The sequence below is a fragment of the Salvia hispanica genome, chromosome 1 (assembly GCF_023119035.1).
Source record: "Salvia hispanica cultivar TCC Black 2014 chromosome 1, UniMelb_Shisp_WGS_1.0, whole genome shotgun sequence".
NCBI classification, from domain to species: Eukaryota; Viridiplantae; Streptophyta; class Magnoliopsida; order Lamiales; family Lamiaceae; genus Salvia; species Salvia hispanica.
The window spans coordinates 9,270,632-9,288,570 of NC_062965.1; the positions used below are offsets into that span (position 1 = coordinate 9,270,632).

General features: G+C 34.9%; 2 protein-coding genes across 3 annotated transcripts; one reads left to right on the forward strand and one right to left on the reverse strand.

The window, feature by feature from the left end:
- Positions 1–3,426: 3,426 nt before the first annotated feature.
- On the forward strand, positions 3,427–7,425 carry LOC125201914 (protein trichome berefringence-like 7). Of its 2 annotated transcripts, XM_048100211.1 has the most exons (5): positions 3,427–3,577; positions 3,672–4,727; positions 5,912–6,070; positions 6,342–6,631; positions 7,133–7,425. In XM_048100211.1, exons 2-5 carry the CDS (start codon positions 3,949–3,951, stop codon positions 7,138–7,140), a joined length of 1,236 nt encoding a protein of 411 aa, XP_047956168.1. In that variant the 5' UTR covers positions 3,427–3,577; positions 3,672–3,948; the 3' UTR covers positions 7,141–7,425. The 2 variants fall into 2 exon arrangements, with proteins under 2 accessions (XP_047956168.1, XP_047956167.1); XM_048100210.1 differs by having other exon boundaries at positions 3,427–4,727.
- A 5,172-nt stretch (positions 7,426–12,597) lies between these two features.
- LOC125219020 (uridylate kinase) lies at positions 12,598–17,038 on the reverse strand. Its single transcript, XM_048120903.1, has 7 exons — positions 16,721–17,038; positions 15,677–15,830; positions 15,549–15,602; positions 15,056–15,147; positions 13,704–13,930; positions 13,026–13,202; positions 12,598–12,913 (listed from the first exon to the last, which is right to left on the reverse strand). Exons 1-7 carry the CDS (start codon positions 16,882–16,884, stop codon positions 12,822–12,824), a joined length of 960 nt encoding a protein of 319 aa, XP_047976860.1. The 5' UTR covers positions 16,885–17,038; the 3' UTR covers positions 12,598–12,821.
- Between the last annotated feature and the right edge of the window lie 901 nt (positions 17,039–17,939).

Consider the following 17,939-nt stretch of genomic DNA (forward strand, 5'->3'; position numbering starts at 1 on the left):
AGTAAAGGTCAATTTTGGTCCTAAACATATGACCGATATACGAATTCGGTCCAAAACATCCACTTTTTGAAAAACGGGTCCATAACAAATGAAATTCGTGTCGATCCGGTCCATTTTTAACGGTTCCGTCAATTTTTGACGATCAACTGTCGATTAGCAAAATTTTGACCCGATTAAGCTTAATCTCATATTATTAGTCATCTAATTATTGCAAATGTTTAGGGCGTACTCCCTCCGTCCCAAAAAAGTTGAGTCGTATTCCTTTTTACTCCGTCCCAACAAAGTTGAGTCATTTCATTTTTTAACAAAAGACAAAACATCTAATCACTCTTTTTTTATTCCATCATTTACTTTGCTCTCTCTTATCTTTCCTACTTTTTTCATCTCTCCTATTTATTTAATATAAATTCTTAATCTCCGTGCCCAAAAGTTTTGTCTCAACTTTTATGGGACGCAGGGAGTATTTGATATTGATAATGAAAATGTTGGACTAGTTTGACGGTATTTTATTCTATTTTTCTGCTTCATCTTCGACGAAATTGTAGTTCATAATGTTATGTGGATGTTTGAAATCCAGTTTCAGAACCTTAATATGCATTTCAACATTGTCGGAATTCAGGAACATAGATTCATGGACTTACATTCAAGATTCAAAATTCAAAATTCAAAAGTCTAAATTCAAAATCAAAATTCAATTGCTTCGTGGAAACGGCAACTGAGGTTGATGGTGACGGCTTCGTCTCGTCGATGGGCTGCTGCTGTCGCCGGAACTCCGTCAACAGTGACCTCTCTATATCCGAGAAGTCTGACGGGTTTTGGACCTAGTTGCAGAGAAAGAAAATTAGGTTTTTGATGGTGTGGGGAAGAAGAAATGAAAGAGAGGAAGAATAAAAAATATTGATTTTGATTCATGTTTTTATTTAAGGGTTTTCTATTTTACAAATATTTCAAAAATTTTTAGAAAAAAAAATGAGCTATAGTAATAAAAAATGGCTAATCCGGTCAACAAAACACTAATTAATGGTTGACCGTCGGAAATTGACGGAACAATCAAAAAGGGACCGGATTGACTCCAATTTCATTTGTTATGGATCCGTTTTTCAAAAAGTAAATGTATTGAACCAAATTCGTATATTGGTCATATGTTTAGGACCAAAATTGACATTTACTCTTTCCCAATCTAACCCAAATACGATATTTTCAGCGAAAAACTTATTCTACGTGAACAATCATGCAATGTAAGATAAAAAAAATGTCATGTCAATATTGATTTAGGAGTGCCAGGTAGGATAAAACAAACATATATTAGTTGGATATGGTGATTGACCTATAATGGAAAATAACAAACAAAATGTAAAGTTTGTGATATTTTAGATTAATTTTAAAATTCGTGGGAAATACTAAAATAATGTGATATTTTAGACCGAATCGAACCTAACCGAAATTTTGAAATTCGGTTCCGTTTTTTCGGTTCAGTTCGATTAGGGTGAAAAACAACCGAAAAACCAAACTATATTTTAAATATATTATATATTTTTATTCTATTAATTTAATATATTATATAATATATACTCTTTTAATATATTTTACATTATGTATTATATATATTCTATTAATTCTATATTATGTATATATATTTATATTCTATTAGTAGGTTTAAAGTGACACCATGTCACCACTTATACAACAATATTATAAGCGCTACACAGCAATATTACAAACACTACAAAGCAATCTATAGATTGTTGTATAGTGTGTCGGATATTGCTGGACAAGAAAAATTGATGTATAAAGACCAACAAATTGCTTGCCAGATTTTTTTTTTTGCCACGTGGCAACTTATTATTCATCCACGTGTACAAATGATTGACTAGAAATGGTGGTATGGTGTTATTTTAAGGGGTGGTGGCCCCCTAACATGCCCCCTATTAGTATATATAAGTAAAATATTATATATATATATATATATACATATTAATATATACTCCATATTTTTTTTCGGTTTTTAGGTTTTTCCGGTTTTGTTCAGTTTTTTAAGTTCGATTTTTCATTTTTCGGGTTCGATTCGGTTTGGATTTTTTACTATATTCTATTTTTCAGCTTTGGTTCGGTTTGGGCAAAAAATCGAACCGAAACCCGAATGCTCACCTCTAATAAATTTCGCCCTATTTTTCGTCAAAATGAAAAAAAACAATGAAACAAATAATTTCAAGATATTAAATAGTCAAATGCTTTGACAATTATACATAAATACAAATTTAGTATTTCCTCTTTCGGTCACATTGATTTTAGCTCGTCCACTAAAATTAGTACTTTCTCCGTCACATTTTAAGTGATTGATTACTTTTCAGCATGTGCTGGGGAAAATTAGTACTCTATAAATGCTTCCACAGCGCTGACAATAGAAGGAAATGATAGCCTAATTGAATGGTGTAATAAGCACATGGAATAATGTAATAAACTATTTGATTAAAGTATGTGTAGAAGCATTTGAAGTCCTGCTGAAATGAAGTACAAACATTATCCAATAAAGTAATACATAACATTTAGGAGTGATGTACACACAAGAATAAATTATTTTTTTTAAGTGAATAAAGTAAAAACTCAGTTCAATGAACAACAACAACAACAACACAACAATAATAATAATAACAATAATAATAATATATTTCTATTTTTGGTAATTTTTTTTCTCAGATACATTTAAACCTAAATTGATGCATTTAGTTCTTTGTGGGATTACTTAAATAATGAAATATATTTGATCAAGTGGCAAATATTGATAAAGACAAAATCAACCAAATTGCTAATGATTTTATACTTTTATCGTCCTAACTAATTTGGGTCATATTCTTTTTTAGATGTCCCAACAAAATTGAGCCTTTTCTTTAAAAAAAACAAAACATCTAATCATTTTTACTTTAGTCTATCACTTACTTTACTCTCTTTTATCTCTCCTATTTCTTCCGTTCCATAGTAGTGAAGTCATTTTTATATTTCAGGACGTTCCATCATAATTGAGTCATTTCCCTATTTAACAAAGCGTAATACTTTTTCTCCCACTTACTTTATTCTCTCTACTTTTCTCTTTTCCTACTTTATTATCTTTTCACTTAATATATTTAATATATTTGTTTTAATTTTCATATAAAAAAGAAGTGATTATTATGGAATGAAATGAGTATTTTTTCTCTCTCTTCTATTTTATATTATTACTATTTAATTTATTCAATACAATTTACTAATTACTGTGTCCAATAGAAGTTACATAAATTAATTGTAGTATATTTAAATCTAGATGTTGATAGGCATATACAAAAACAAAGAGCCCGACTTACTGAGATAAAAGTTTGAATTTGATTATACTTTGATTTGTGAAATCGGATAATGTATTATGCTACCTGCTCTCTCCCCATCACCTTCTAGTGGAATCGATCTCAATTTCACATAAGGTTTTCTCTGATACTCCATTTCCCAAATGAGATGTTAAAACGAATCATTATCTATACAAATCTCCTATTTCTGCCAATTTGTGCATTATTCTCACATTCACAATGCATAACCTCTGATCTAGGAGGTATGCTTCAGATTCATTAAATAAAGAGTCTTCTTCTCTTTTATTGTAGTTTGCTCTTATTGAAGATACTTTCCAATCGGTTTTTCTTCGTCAGGAATATATCTGTTGTATGAAAATCTATTTTGGTTGGGAAATGTTGAGTTCATATACTCTGTGAATGGCATTGTCTGATTCGAGCATTGTTTCTTGTTTGGTTAATTTAGTTCATAGGGATTATTTTCCTACGCCAAATTAACTCTGCGTGGCTAAGCTCTTGGTTAATAAGTTATTCGAGAAGAGTGATTGGTTAAGGGCTAATTTGGATGAATGTTTAATTGAGGAAGCTGAGCTTCTCCTGATTGGATTGTAAAAGTATATTTCGATTAAATGTGATGATGATGGTGGTGCTTCCCAATGAGAAGATGAATAGTTTCAGTAGGAGTCTTTCCTCTAAAGTTAAACAAAGGGCTGCATATGTTTCACGGGTTTTTCGTGCTTTGGTTATTATTGGATCACTAGTTTGTTTCATGTTGGCCATTGGTTGCGGATACATGTATGTTCTGCCAAATATTGCACATGCTTTACATGATCGTGAGTACGGATTCTCCATAGATGCTTGTGATGTATTTGACGGAAAATGGGTGATGGATGACCGCTACCCCTTGTATAACGTCTCAGAGTGCCCTTTTGTAGAGCAAGGATTCAATTGCTTAGCTAATGGTAGAGTGGATGACGATTATCTCAAGTGGAGGTGGAAGCCAAAACACTGTGACATTCCAAGAGTTAACGTGCAGCTCACTTTGGAGATACTCCGAAATAAGAGAGTTGTTTTTGTTGGTGACTCTATGAGTAGAACTCAGTGGGAATCTCTGATATGTTTGCTAATGTCTGGATTGGAAGACAAGGAAAGTGTTTATGAAGTCAATGACAACATCATAACAAAGCAAGTTAGGTATTTAGGTGTACGGTTCAGTTCTTTCAACTTCACCATTGAGTTTTATCGATCAGTTTTCCTTGTGCAACACAATTGGGCACCAAGAAATGCACCAAAGAATGTTAGATCAGCATTGTTGCTGGACAAATTAGATGATATCAGTAAAGAGTGGATCAACTCAGATGTTCTGGTTTTTAACTCTGGTCAGTGGTGGGTTCCTGGGAAGCTTTTTGGGACGTAAGTTCTGTTACCTCTCCATTTTTATAGGGTACGAGTCACAGAAGTATATGCAAGAACACGTCTCGACTTCATTCATTTTTTTTATCATCTCTGATGTGCACTTGTTTTTGCATTAGAATAAATTCTTTGCACTTACTTTATGTTTTCATTATTTCAAAATTCAATTGTTTTGTGTTTGTCTCATCATGAAAGCATCAAGTGGTGAAAATCTGTGTACTTATGGCTACATTGGACAGAGAGTATATTTTTTCTTTTCCATCCATTGATGATATATCTCTTTTTGCATCATAAAGTACTCTGAAGTTCTTATATACATGATCTATTATGAGTAATTGTAGTTTATCAAATTAGTTTTCACTATCTTCTGAGCCAGAGATGGTTAGAATTTGCATAATGAACATACTTCCTATTTAAGTAGAACTGTTACTTCATTATTTTTGGGGAAGTTTCCTCTTATTATTTGTGCTTGGTGAAAATGCAATGCCTATAAATTTGGCTGTGATTTCATTACTTGGATATTGGAATTCAATTTTCCACTTTAAAAGTTTTTATATTCTTGAAACTACAGTAGCCATTATATACCAATAACTAATCTACCCAGACTACACTCTTCGTGCCAGTTGATATGCATTATAACTTGTTATATATACAATGCTGGTATAATTATTTTAATACTTTCAGGATCATTTTAAACTAAGTCATTATAGACTCCTGTATTGCTTAGGCAGGATATGCATCAACGAATCTTGAGTATCCATTCTAGTTCAAAAGTATCATCAATTATTTTCGAACATAGGCTTCATACATTGCTTAGTTTACTATTTGGAAGTATTACTTTGTTAAATAGCTATTCTAATTAACATGATCAAAACTACTCCAACTTTCTCAATTATTTGTTATACATGCAAACCATGTATGTCAGCAAACTTGTTTGTGATATATGCTATGGAAACAGTTTCATCTTGAATTATATACACACGCATATACTTATAGGTATATATATTCAGAGCTAGATTATTATCATTATATTTTCCCCATCACTTGAAATAAAATATTGTGGATGTAATGTAACACGATGTGTCTCATTCTGTGCCGCTGTTTGTGTGTATCAGTGTATGTGTTTTGAGTTTTGCATTTTGTGTGTTTGAGTTTGTGTATGATTGAATTGAGCTCTTTCACAGGGGGTGCTATTTTCAGGTTGGTGAATCACTTAAACTTGAAATGACAATTGGTACGGCCTTCCGAACAGCATTGCAGACTTGGTCATCTTGGGTGGACAGTATGATTAACCCAGAAAAGACACAAATCTTCTTCCGAACTTTTGAACCGTCTCACTGGAGGTACTTACCTCAATTGCAAACAATAACTTTTATAGTTAGTAAATTCTGATACACTTTTCAAAAGTTATAGTCAGATGTGCAGTAATGCTACAAACCTGAAACTTATTTAGTGCTTGGAACCCATTGACATTCTTTGTTAGAATAATCTGTTTTCCATCAATCTGTGATAGTTTAATTATTTTATCGGGCGTACATACAGGCATGCAGCAGTTACTTTGTTTACACTAACTTTCAATAAGAAGTGAGTTGTTTTTGTGTGCATCTGCATCAGGAATCTTACTCTGCGGCAATGCAATGTGAGTAAGTTACCTCTTCCAGATAGCGTAGGAAAGGATTTAAGTCCATTCTCTGATGCGGTGTTTGAGGTTGTGAATGGTATGGTCGCACCTGTGACTGTTCTTCATGTAACTCCCATGTCAGCATTCCGAAGTGATGCACACGTGGGGACGTGGAGTGACCGACCATCTCTATCTGATTGTAGCCACTGGTGTCTACCCGGAGTACCTGACATATGGAATGAAATACTCATTGCTTATATGTTTGGTAAAGTAAAAGCACATGGTATGCCTAACTTCCACATTCACAATTATTAATCTCTTTTTGTCGTAACTCTCTTCTTATGCATATCCTTATCCTATGAGTTGAAACAAATTTCTATGTTTCTCTTTAACATAAAACACTGAAATCGATAGATAGTTATATGACCTTGAAGCTTTAATATACATATGGTTCTAGATTTAGCAGATGTTATGTAAAATGTATATGTACTAAACCAACCTATCGATTTTGCCATATGTGGTGGTTGGTCCAAGCATTTTAACTGGAAAATGGGAGGTGTGGAACATGTCCATGCATTGAAGTACTTTCCTTTCGACCGTATACTTTATGGTTGTCGCATCCCATCGATCATATTTTTCTCATCTTGGGTAAAATAGTAACTAAGGATTATTCAATTGGCTTGTTATATCTGATCGCTTGTAGGTAGAATTGATATTGCTTCTCAACTGCAACGTTAAGTTTATGATCGATGTGTGAAAAGAAGTTGGTTTTATTCGTATGCAGATGTTTGAGTTGCGATGAACAGGGCAATTATAAAGAGTTATATTATATACTCCATACAAGACAAAGGTCTTGTAACTTTGCCTCATTGAGAGGGAGAGCCAGAGCGAGGGAGAAATAAATCAAATGAGTATGTTGGACAAAACCGAGAACTTCTTTCCCTTGTAGTGTTGTTAGCAAGTGTTCCCATTTTGGTTCATTTTGGCCATTTAACTTGATTTAGTTGTAGTACTAGTTTGTTACAAATTACCAATTTGAAATTACCAATTTGAAATTAAAAGCATACAACTTTAGCAGCGAGTGTATCGTTTACCATTGATGTTGTACTTTTTTTAAGCTCTTATTAATAGAAAATTGCGTGTTTGGAATATGGGCTACGGTTTCCATCATTGATCAAAACAAGGCAACAATTTGTCATACCATAGTTCTGTTGTAAATGCGGTAACGCACTTGGCTTCTCTTCGTCTAGCCAGTTGACTCAATTATCACATTGTTTTCATTTAGGCCAAATATTCCCCGATATTCATTCAACTAGTATCACACCCGTGTGATGCATTAAAAAACTTTCATTTGCCATGATAAATTAAAATACTTAATTGACGTGTGACGCGTGGAGAGAAGGGGACGTTACAAAACCTTTCACTTGTTAAAAACTTCAAAACTACCCTATGTTTAAAACTTAAAAAACTTTTCATCTTCTATATTAAAACTACAACAAATGTTTATAACACAATTTTATAATAATTATAATTGACAAATGAAACAGTTGGCTACAATAATGCAAATAATTTCCACACGTATATCATAAACTGCCGATTAAGATACATAAATTCAATAACTAAAATTAGTTTAAAATTAAAATATTTTTTAATGTAAAATGACAATCACATAAATATCTCAAAAACTCCCCTTATCTATAGATGTATAGATAATCAATTTATTTACAATAAAATAGTACTACTAAGCACTTACAATTATTAGTACCAATTGCCTCCATTAATTGAAAGAATGGTTTTGGTGCAGTGGGCCAGTGGTAAGGAACCTGAATTAGAGAACCAGTGGAGCAATCCTTTCGAGCTTCATAGTTAAATCTCTAATTTCTAACCTTGTAAAACATAAATCTTTATAATAATTCTTCCTAATGGAGTGTTATCCATGCCCTATGGAACTTTTAACTTATGTCTTGTTCATAGATGAAAATGTTAATTTGGACATTTGGTGAATTCATCTTTGTTAGGTGATAAAGATAAATTGCTTTTTTATGTTGATAAGAAATGTGGACACCAGGGACCTAAATTTGGAAAGATTGATGGAGAGCACTATAATTTGGAGAAAATTTGGGAAATTTTAGGAACAATATTTTTCTGGTAGTACATATAATAATGTAGTACTGTTTGACTGTAGTGACTTCATACACCTTGAACCTAGATTATCCTATAAGCTACTCTCTCCGTCCGCCATTAGGAGTCCTAGTCACTTTTGCACACTCGTTTTGTAATAATGATAATAAATAGTTAAAGTGGAGAACTGGTAAAGTAGGAGAGAGAATAACGATAAGAAGACTCTTGTCAACATTATTATCTCTCTTACTTAACCATTTCTCAACTTTAACTATTTATTATATCATTTTTATAAAATGAATGCGCAAAAGTGATCGGGACTCCTAATAGCGGACGGAGGGAGTATGAGTTAGGGTTTAAAACCACAAGTGGTAGTGACGTTATCTTTAACCAAAACAGGTCATATACGTTTTAAATTTTATCGAATAAGAGTACTTTAATTTACAAACTTGGAATCTAGGTTCAATCCATAGAACAAACAAAACCCAAAATAGTGGGCCTAATTGAAGTAGCTCCCAATCCATAGAAAATTACTTACAAACTAAATCCAAAATACAAAAGTGTCCCTCACACATGCTAGGCCCAAACTAGGTACACTGACAATATGTAAACATTTCTTTTAGGTGAGGGAACATCTTTTTAAGTCCACGAACTTTGCCAAAGTATTATTTTAGGTCCGTAAACTTTGAAAATATCATTTTAGGTCCATCAACTACGGGTTAATATTATTTGAGGTATTTTGAAATTTTTTTGGACGAAAATGCCCTTAAGACCTTCAAAGGTCAATTTGGACCATTCTTTCGTCAATCATCTTGCGTCAGAGACATAAAATCCGAAAAAATTTAACGGCAAATTTTTATATTTAAATTCAATTTAGATGTTAATTGACTCCATTTTGAAATTCATCTCCGAATAACAATCCAAATTAATAGCTATCTAATTTTAAAACAAATTAACTAAATAGAATTCACACATCACCTTTAGTAAGTTATTAAAATGCAGTTCAGATTGAAAAAATAAAATAAAGTATAAAGTCACAATTTACTATCATTACAATTAGTCATCTAATAATTGAAAAACTAACACATATTTTATATGGCAAATTTTAATTATATTTAAATTCAATTTGGATGGTAACTGAATTAAATAGGAGTAGTAAAAAAATTATTGGACTCTAGGCCTTTGACGCAAGATGAGTAGCGAAAGAATTGTCCAAATTGCCCTTTGAAGGCCTTAAGGGCATTTTCGTCCGGAAAAAGTTCAAAATACCTCAAATGATATTAACTTGTAGTTCACGAACCTAAAATGATATTTTCAAAGTTTACGGACCTAAAATGATATTTTGGCACAGTTCATGGACCTAAAAAGATGTTCCCTCTTCTTTTAAATAAAACTTGAATCTTAGTGTCTAGACCCACCCCATAATTGTTCTGTTAGCCTTTATCAAAACAAACAAAAAACGTCTAGTGTAATAGTAATACTATACTTGCAAATAAAGTTGAAACTCCAACTCCAAGCGCCCTCCACATCTCGATCCGACAATATTATGAGCGGTGTTCAATTAGGATACGCAGTGGCCCGCTAAGGAGTGGGCCGTAATCCACTGTCCTACACTTCCCAAGAACTCACTTATACCTAAGAGCATCCGCAATGGTACATAGGCCAGCAATAGGCTAGCCATTCTCTCCCCTGCCACGTCAGCAACACTAAAAAATCCACCTGCCACATCAGATTTAGGCCAGCCATAGGTCAGCCGCAATAAAAATAATTCAAAATATACTACATTTACGGAATTAAAATTACAATTAAATTACGGAATTAAATTTACGAGACATATACGGGAAAATTCATTAATTGCATTTAAAAAAGGTACATAGATAAAAAAAAATTACATTTAAAAAGGTACATAATAAAGAAAAAAAACTATCGCCGTGCAATCCTCCGTGCCCACAACTCTTCAAGTATATCCTTTTGGAGTTGAATATGAGCATCCACTTGGCGCATGTTGGCAAATTCCTTGAGGCGGCCGGCTTCATCGAGAGGTACCCCACGTCGTACACTAGGGGTGGCCGTTCCGTGGCTTGGACCGGCTTCATCGTCATTGACCCAACTAGTCAGTTGTACGCCTTTGTCTTCGACGATCATGTTGTGCAGGATAATGCAGGCGTACATTATCTGGGAAACGCATCCGACATCCCACAAACGCGTTGGACCCTTAATTGCCGCCCATCGAGACCGGAGCACACCAAATGCGCGCTCCACGTCCTTGCGCGCCGACTCCTGTCGTTCCGCAAAGTAGGCCTTCTTTTCATCATTTGTTTGTCTGATCGTCTTCACAAAGACCGGCCACCGAGGTATATCCCATCCGCCAAGTAGTAGCCCATATCATGGCGGTTGCCGTTGGCCACAAATGAGACGGCTGGACCGACGCCCGGCACTTCTCGTTGAAGAGGGGAGACGAGTTCAGGACGTTGAGGTCGTTGTTCGACCCGGCTACCCCAAAATACGCATGCCGGATCCACAGCCGGTAATCAGCTACGGCCTCGAGGATTATCGTGGGATTCTTTGACTTGTAGCCGGTCGTGTAGGCCCCCTTCCAGGCAGTCGGACAGTTCTTCCACTCCCAATGCATACAATCTATGTTGCCTAACATCCCGGGGAACCCATACTTCTCCCCGTGCATCTGCATCAAATCTCGACAATCTTCGGGAGTAGGGCTTCGAAGGTACTGCTCACCGAAAACGCTTATCACGCCCCCACAGAAATCCTTCAGACATTTCAGGGCTGTCGACTCACCGGTGTGGAGGTACTCATCCCACATGTCTGTCGTTGCCTCCGTAGGCCAACTGCCCGATTGCCGCCGTGCACTTTTGAATAGGGGTGTGGCCGGGTCTGCCAGCCGCATCGTGCCCGAAGCGGAAACACAGATATTGACGCTCTAATGCCCCAACGATGCGCATAAACAACTCCCTGCGCATTCTAAAACGCGCTGCCGGAACATGTTGGCGGGAAACCGCGGGTTCTCTGAAAAGTAGTCGTCGTACGGCCGGCGATGTGCGGCTACGTGATCCCGATCAATCACTGCTCGGCGGTGGACAACTCGTGGAGGGCGAGGTATCGCCTGCTGTTCCACCCTACGCATGTACCGCTCCATCTCGCGGTTCATGTAGGCATTCATAGCCTCGTTCATCCTCCGTTCGTACTCCTCAGCATCCCCACCACTACCACCACTACCACCACCGCTACCACCCGCGTTACTCATCGCGCGATGATGCTCTTGTACAGAAAAGTTAGAGAGAGAGAAAACTCGTTAAAACAAGTGGTGCAAATGAAAATGAAACGAAAATCGTGTTTATATAGGTTTGTAAAAAAAACAAAAAACAAAAATCGGCGCTGGCCGATCGGGCCGCCACAATGACGGCTAGCCGATCGGCTCGCCGGTTAGCCGCTTGCCGCCTCCAATGGTTCGGCTAGCCGATCGGCCAGCGCGAAGAATCGGCTAACCGGTCGCTAGCCGACCATTGCGGATGCTCTTAAGAAGTGTTGCAACTACATGAAAGTAGTGAGAATCAATCTTTGGCTATTCTTGCAAATCTGTCTCTATGGAATCAACTGTGTTGCCCCTCTAGCGCTAATACTACATAAACTTCTTCTAGTTTCCAATGGTTGCCGTTAGAATGATGTTAGTTTTGTGCACTCATCTAACTAGCATCATTGTTTACTTAATTACAATTTACTTAATTATTATTTAGTTAACAGTAATTATGCATATGAAGTGTTTTTTTTTATAGTATTTGTTTGTAGGATACCAATAAATATCTTTATTTTTTACTCTCCGTCCTATTAAATATATAAATTTTTTATCTTTTTAGTATAAAATTTTATGTAATTTTATTTTATGAGTTAACAAAGAAAAAATGAAGTAAAAAAGAGAAGGGAAAATAGATATGAGATGATATTTCAATTTTAGAAAATATTTTATTTTTAATGGGATAATCCAAAACGCTTCATTTTTAATGGAACATCCAAAAAGAAAAATATTTCATTTTTAATGAGAAAGATAATATATAATTCATGTGTAGTGGTAGGGGAGAGAGATTTCAGTGACTAAAATACATAAAGAAGATGTAGACCAAAATCTTAAATGTCATATTATTTACAGTGGTAAAATTAAATTGCCAGCAATCCATGAAAATGCTAAGGACCCTCAAAGTTCAATTCAACTGCAGAAAGACAGACCACTACAAGAATAACGTATACTGAGTTCTAAAGTTTTAAGCTAAAGCCAAAGATGATAAATCACATACACAAAAAGTGTCCTCTTCAAGACATTGGTTGTCAGTTGTCACCGATCATCTCTGAGTTCCTCCAATCAGTGTGCCCACATTCTCACCTCTGATGGCCTTTGATATGTTACCCGGTTTATTCAGATTAAACACCACAACTGCATCATACCAAATAGCATACTTTAGTTAAATGGAAATATCTTTTCTACTACTATATTTTCAAGGGAGTCGGAGCTTATCCATATCCATGTCTATGGAATGGAGAATTACCTGGAATGTTGTTCTCTTGACACAAAGTAATTGCAGTCATATCCATTACAGACAGTTCCTTTGAAGTTACGTCTTGGTAAGTCAGAGTTTCAAGCAGACGCGCGTTAGGATTGAACCTAGGATCATCGTCGTATACTCCATCAACATTTGTAGCTTTAAGCACCACCTCAGCATTAACTACATACAGAGAGAACTCAACCATTAGTTTTTTGCCCTTCCTAATCAAGATTAAGATCAGTACACTCATGAAATACTGACAACAAAATTATGAATTAAAAGCTAATTGACTATTAATGCACAAGCTAATTAACGAATATTGACTATTACACAACCTTCAAATTTAAAATATAAATCCTTGCGATTGCAAAACTCTCAATCCTCCAAAATTTTCAACTAGTTTCCTTCGGGGTTGCAGAGATAAATAAGACTACCGATATCTCTGATAAAATTTTGAAAACAAGAACTGCACCAGATTCTTAGCATAATATTTATTCTTCTAAAGCTGTCCATCAACTCCTTCCTACAATGTTTAGTGCTACATATTCAATTTTTTCTGCTACTTTTGCTTGTATTCCTTATTATCATGACAAGCACACCAAGTATTTCATAAATAAATAATAATCCACATCATGCGCATGTTAAAGCAATTAAGCATCAAGCTCCAAGAACAAGACTCACTCTCTGCACTGCGAAGGGCTGCAGCAGTATCTGTTGTGAAGAAGGGATTCCCAGTTCCGGCTGCAAAAATTACAACTCTTCCTTTCTCTAAATGTCTGACAGCTCGTCTTCGTATATAGGGCTCCGCAACTTCTGACATGCGAAAAGCTGTCTGGACTCTTGTTGGGATGCCGATGCTCTCCATTGTAGCTTGCAAGAATATTGCATTCATGACCGTTGCTAACATCCTTAACAGGTAAACATAAATATCTTGAGTCTCCAAAACAATTTAGAAGATCATTCCAGGTCACAAAATAAGACTTTTAATACTCCCCCCTTCCCAAAAAAATAGGGACTTTGGAGACGGCACAAGTTTTAATGTGAAATTGGCAAAGTAGGAGGATGTAGAAAGAAAAAGTAATTGAAGTATTGTTAGCGGAGAATAAGGCCCACCTTATAAGAGAGAGAAGCCTTGCCAAAAATAGAAAGGGGCTACTATTTTTGTGGGGCGTACCAAAATGGAAAAAAGATACTATTTTTGTGGGGCGTACCAAAATGGAAAAAAGAAGACTATTTTTATGGGACGGGGGAAATAAGATTTTGGGACAATTTTTTGGTTAAACAAAGGTAATAAAAACATGACTATACCAGAAGTAAAAGCCAAAACTTGACTATAGGAAAATTATAAAAGACAATCTATTCACAATTTATGAAAGATCCTACAGCTACATTTTATACTAAACCTGGAACCAGTAATTTGGCATCAACATCACTTGAATTGGGCTAAGCCGAGTAAAAAAATCTATTCAAATATGTTGCAGAGCCACATGCAAATTAAAAAATATACTATGATATAGATGGTTCACCTAAAAACAGAAGTTAATAAAGACTCCATTGATAAAATTAGAAGGCTGTACATAAATTAGCTACAATTAAAAGGTACTCCCTCTGTCCCATGTTACTTGAGTCATTTCTTTTTTGCACTCGTTTTGAAAAAATAATAACAAATAGTTAAAGTAAGAGAGAGAATAATGTAGAGAAGAGTCTTAACTATAGTATTCTCTTTTTTACTTTATTTTTTCTCCACTTTAACTATTTATTATTATTTTTTCAAAACAAGTGCGAAAAAGAAGTGACTCAAGTAACGTGGGACGGAGGGAGTATGTAACATTTGGAATTTAGTTGTGAGTTTATGGTGAAAAGGTACACTCTGGAATTGGCTCAGTATGTTTTGACCATGTTTTCTTGGTATGGTTACGATTTACTTTAAAACATTTTGGCATAAAAAGAAGATGAGGTTAAGCAACCTCAAATTTTGCAAAGCATAAAAAAACAGGCATAAAGGATATACCAATGCAAGCAATAAAAGTTACCCGATGTAATCGGCAGAAGAGCGATCAAGGCCACTGCTCCCTGTCCAAGAAGCCCCACGAAAGATATTCCCACCACCAACAACAATTGCAACCTGGAAGTTATATGAATATAAATCAAGTATCTTCACAAACCTGTTTTTGATCTACAGAATATAACCCTGCAATTTTTAAAACTAAACAAAATGGAATTTGGTTGAAATAATATAACTACCAAATGATTCTCCATAGTAAGGGTAAAGTACCCACAATCATAACTATGATATGCACAATCTACATACTATAAAACAAGGTTTAAGATTCTCTGTCTTGAGTGAAGAAAGGAAATGTTAATTGTTTATAATGCAAGACAACATAGAAAATTAAAAGGAAATGTTAATTGTTGATAATGAAAGACAACATAGAAAAGTAATGCCTACTGCCTAGGTTGAACAAAACAAAATTATATTCTAAATAAAAACAAATTACTTCCTATAAAAGGTTGATTTGGACCTACCTCAATACCAAGCCGAGTAACAGATGCAACCTCCCTTGCAATAGACATTGTTATCTGAAAAGGCACAGGTTTTATAAGCATCAAGGAGTTGCGAAAATTCTCAAACATGTTAGGCAAAATAATCCAACCTTTGGGTCGATATTTTGAGTTCGGTCACCAGCAAGTGCCTCCCCACTTACTTTCAGCAACACCCGACGCCATTTATATGTGGATTTCTGTGTGCTACTACCATTTAATGCTACACTATAAGGAGGCATAGGTATAGATGAAATCTGCGGTTGCCTACAGCAAGAAATGGACACAAAACGAACAATATTACAAGAATGTTAACAGATATTTCTCTCCCTAATGCAAGTCGAAGAATGGAATCCAAGAGTTCGAATCCTATTACAACAAGATACAAGACACATGGTGACATCATATGCTTATTCAACATGCCAACTCTGAATGATGGAACAATTATCAACTAGAAGCAAAGCGTCCAAGAGAATTGCACACTAATTAGGCAGTTGGAAAATAAAGCAAACTATGAGTCTCTCTCTCCACAAAACAAAAATGGGTAATGTTGTTAGGCATTGGTTTCGAACATGACAAAGGTTAGAGGTTTAATGACTATGTTTAGTTTACAACTTAAAAGGCATAAAAAAAAACTACAACGCTAAGAACCACTTCAGATGGGCTCAAGACAATGTCAACAGCCATGTTAGGTGCTTAGCATGTCAAGGGTACTTTGGAAACAAGCCATTCATCAAAACTAGATTTTGTTAATACGTTAATTTTCCTTTATGTGGAGCACTTAGCTAGCTTTCTATAGGGAACAAACGATAGCTGTAAGAATCAAGAAATTATGAAATTTTGATTAACAAAATTGGTAAAGCTTTTGGAAAACGTTGGAAGAGAAATGTGATACCCTACCCTTATCCCAAAAGTATATTAGCTTAACTACCATATGTTACTTGTTATCAAAACCACAAAGCAAAAAACATGTCTTCATCCAAAATAATAGCAAATGCAGAAGTTCAAATTGTGGCGCTATATCAAGATTAAGCAGTAAATTGTGTTCCATCACCAAATGCACAGTTTCAAGGAACACCAAAAACACACATTAATTATACTCCTACAAAAAAAGCAGTAAACAATAAGATAGCAAAGCAATAGAGGGGATATGAGACCTCGAGGAGAGACCCTCTTCAGCAGCACAGCAACTAACAACCAAACGCTGATAATTGGAGGAGGTGGCCGCAGAAATAAAATTAGGTTTAAAGAAACAGAAAGAGGGCGAAGTGATGGAATTGAAAGAGCTAATTGGCCGGCTGAAAGTGGTCGGAATCGTCATTCTCTGCCGCTAAAAAGATAAAGTGTTTAAGCGCAATATGTTAATGGTTGAATTGGACTACGATTCCATGAATTTTTTTGTTCAGTTACAGTGTGTTGAGTGAGTGCCGGTGCCGTTTGCCCTCCTCGACTGAGGTTTAGGCTGAGATTTTGTGTTGGATAATGTTGTTTTTGGAAATGCTTCCCATAAATATCTACACTATAACCAAAGAAAAAGGAATAAAAAATAAAAAATAAAAAATAAAATAAATAAAATAAACAAGTCCATTCTAAATTAAGATATGAATCCTTTCGTTTCCAGAAAAATACTCATTCCTTAAATAGCACGAGATTTTATACAATTTTATTTTATGTATTAAATGAAGATAGGAAAGTAAAAGATTTAAAATAAAGTATATATATATATATATATATATATTTCTATTTTAATTAAGAATCATTTTAGTTGAGACAAACCAAAGAAGAAGTGAATCATTTTTTTTTTGGGATGAAATAGAGGTGGCGAAATGGGAAGCGGATAACGTGTAATTTCTATCCCCAACCCCGATAATGCCCGATATTATTAATATTAATCATATAATCTTCTTTCAGTACTTTATGTTAAATTATTGTTGTAAGACTTATCAAAAATAAGTATACATGGCGAATAAAAAATAAGCCATCAAAATTAATACTATAAATTGAGGAACATTGTTGGCTATTATTATTAGAAGAGTGAAAGTTTCAATATTTTTTATGTATGATGGTATATTATTTTTCTTTTTCTCTTGTAATAATCAAATCTTAATAATAGTAAAGAGTTGAAAATAACATATCGAACAATCTTAGTGATTTTATGTACCTGGCTTTTGGTTTGAAACACTTTTGATTGGAAGGTCAAACTCAGCATACTCAAATTTGAAAAATCTCACGTAATCACAGTTTAGGGTTGGGTACGAGATATCCCATACGAGTATCGGATAATCCCAATATGTTAAGGATCTGATATTGAGACATCAAATTTAGCTGAAAATTGGGTATGGGTATCCGCAGGTAACCCGTTTTATCACCCCTACA

Coding starts and splice junctions, on each gene's coding strand:
- LOC125201914 (XM_048100210.1), top strand. CDS start 3,949: ATGATGATGGTGGTGCTTCCCAATGAGAAGATGAATAGTTTCAGTAGG. Junction 4,728..5,911: donor CCTGGGAAGCTTTTTGGGAC/GTAAGTTCTGTT, acceptor GCTCTTTCACAG/GGGGTGCTATTTTCAGGTTG. Junction 6,071..6,341: donor TTTGAACCGTCTCACTGGAG/GTACTTACCTCA, acceptor CATCTGCATCAG/GAATCTTACTCTGCGGCAAT.
- LOC125219020 (XM_048120903.1), bottom strand. CDS start 16,884: ATGACGATTCCGACCACTTTCAGCCGGCCAATTAGCTCTTTCAATTCC. Junction 15,148..15,548: donor TTACTCGGCTTGGTATTGAG/GTAGGTCCAAAT, acceptor TATAACTTCCAG/GTTGCAATTGTTGTTGGTGG. Junction 12,914..13,025: donor TCAAGAGAACAACATTCCAG/GTAATTCTCCAT, acceptor GGTATGATGCAG/TTGTGGTGTTTAATCTGAAT.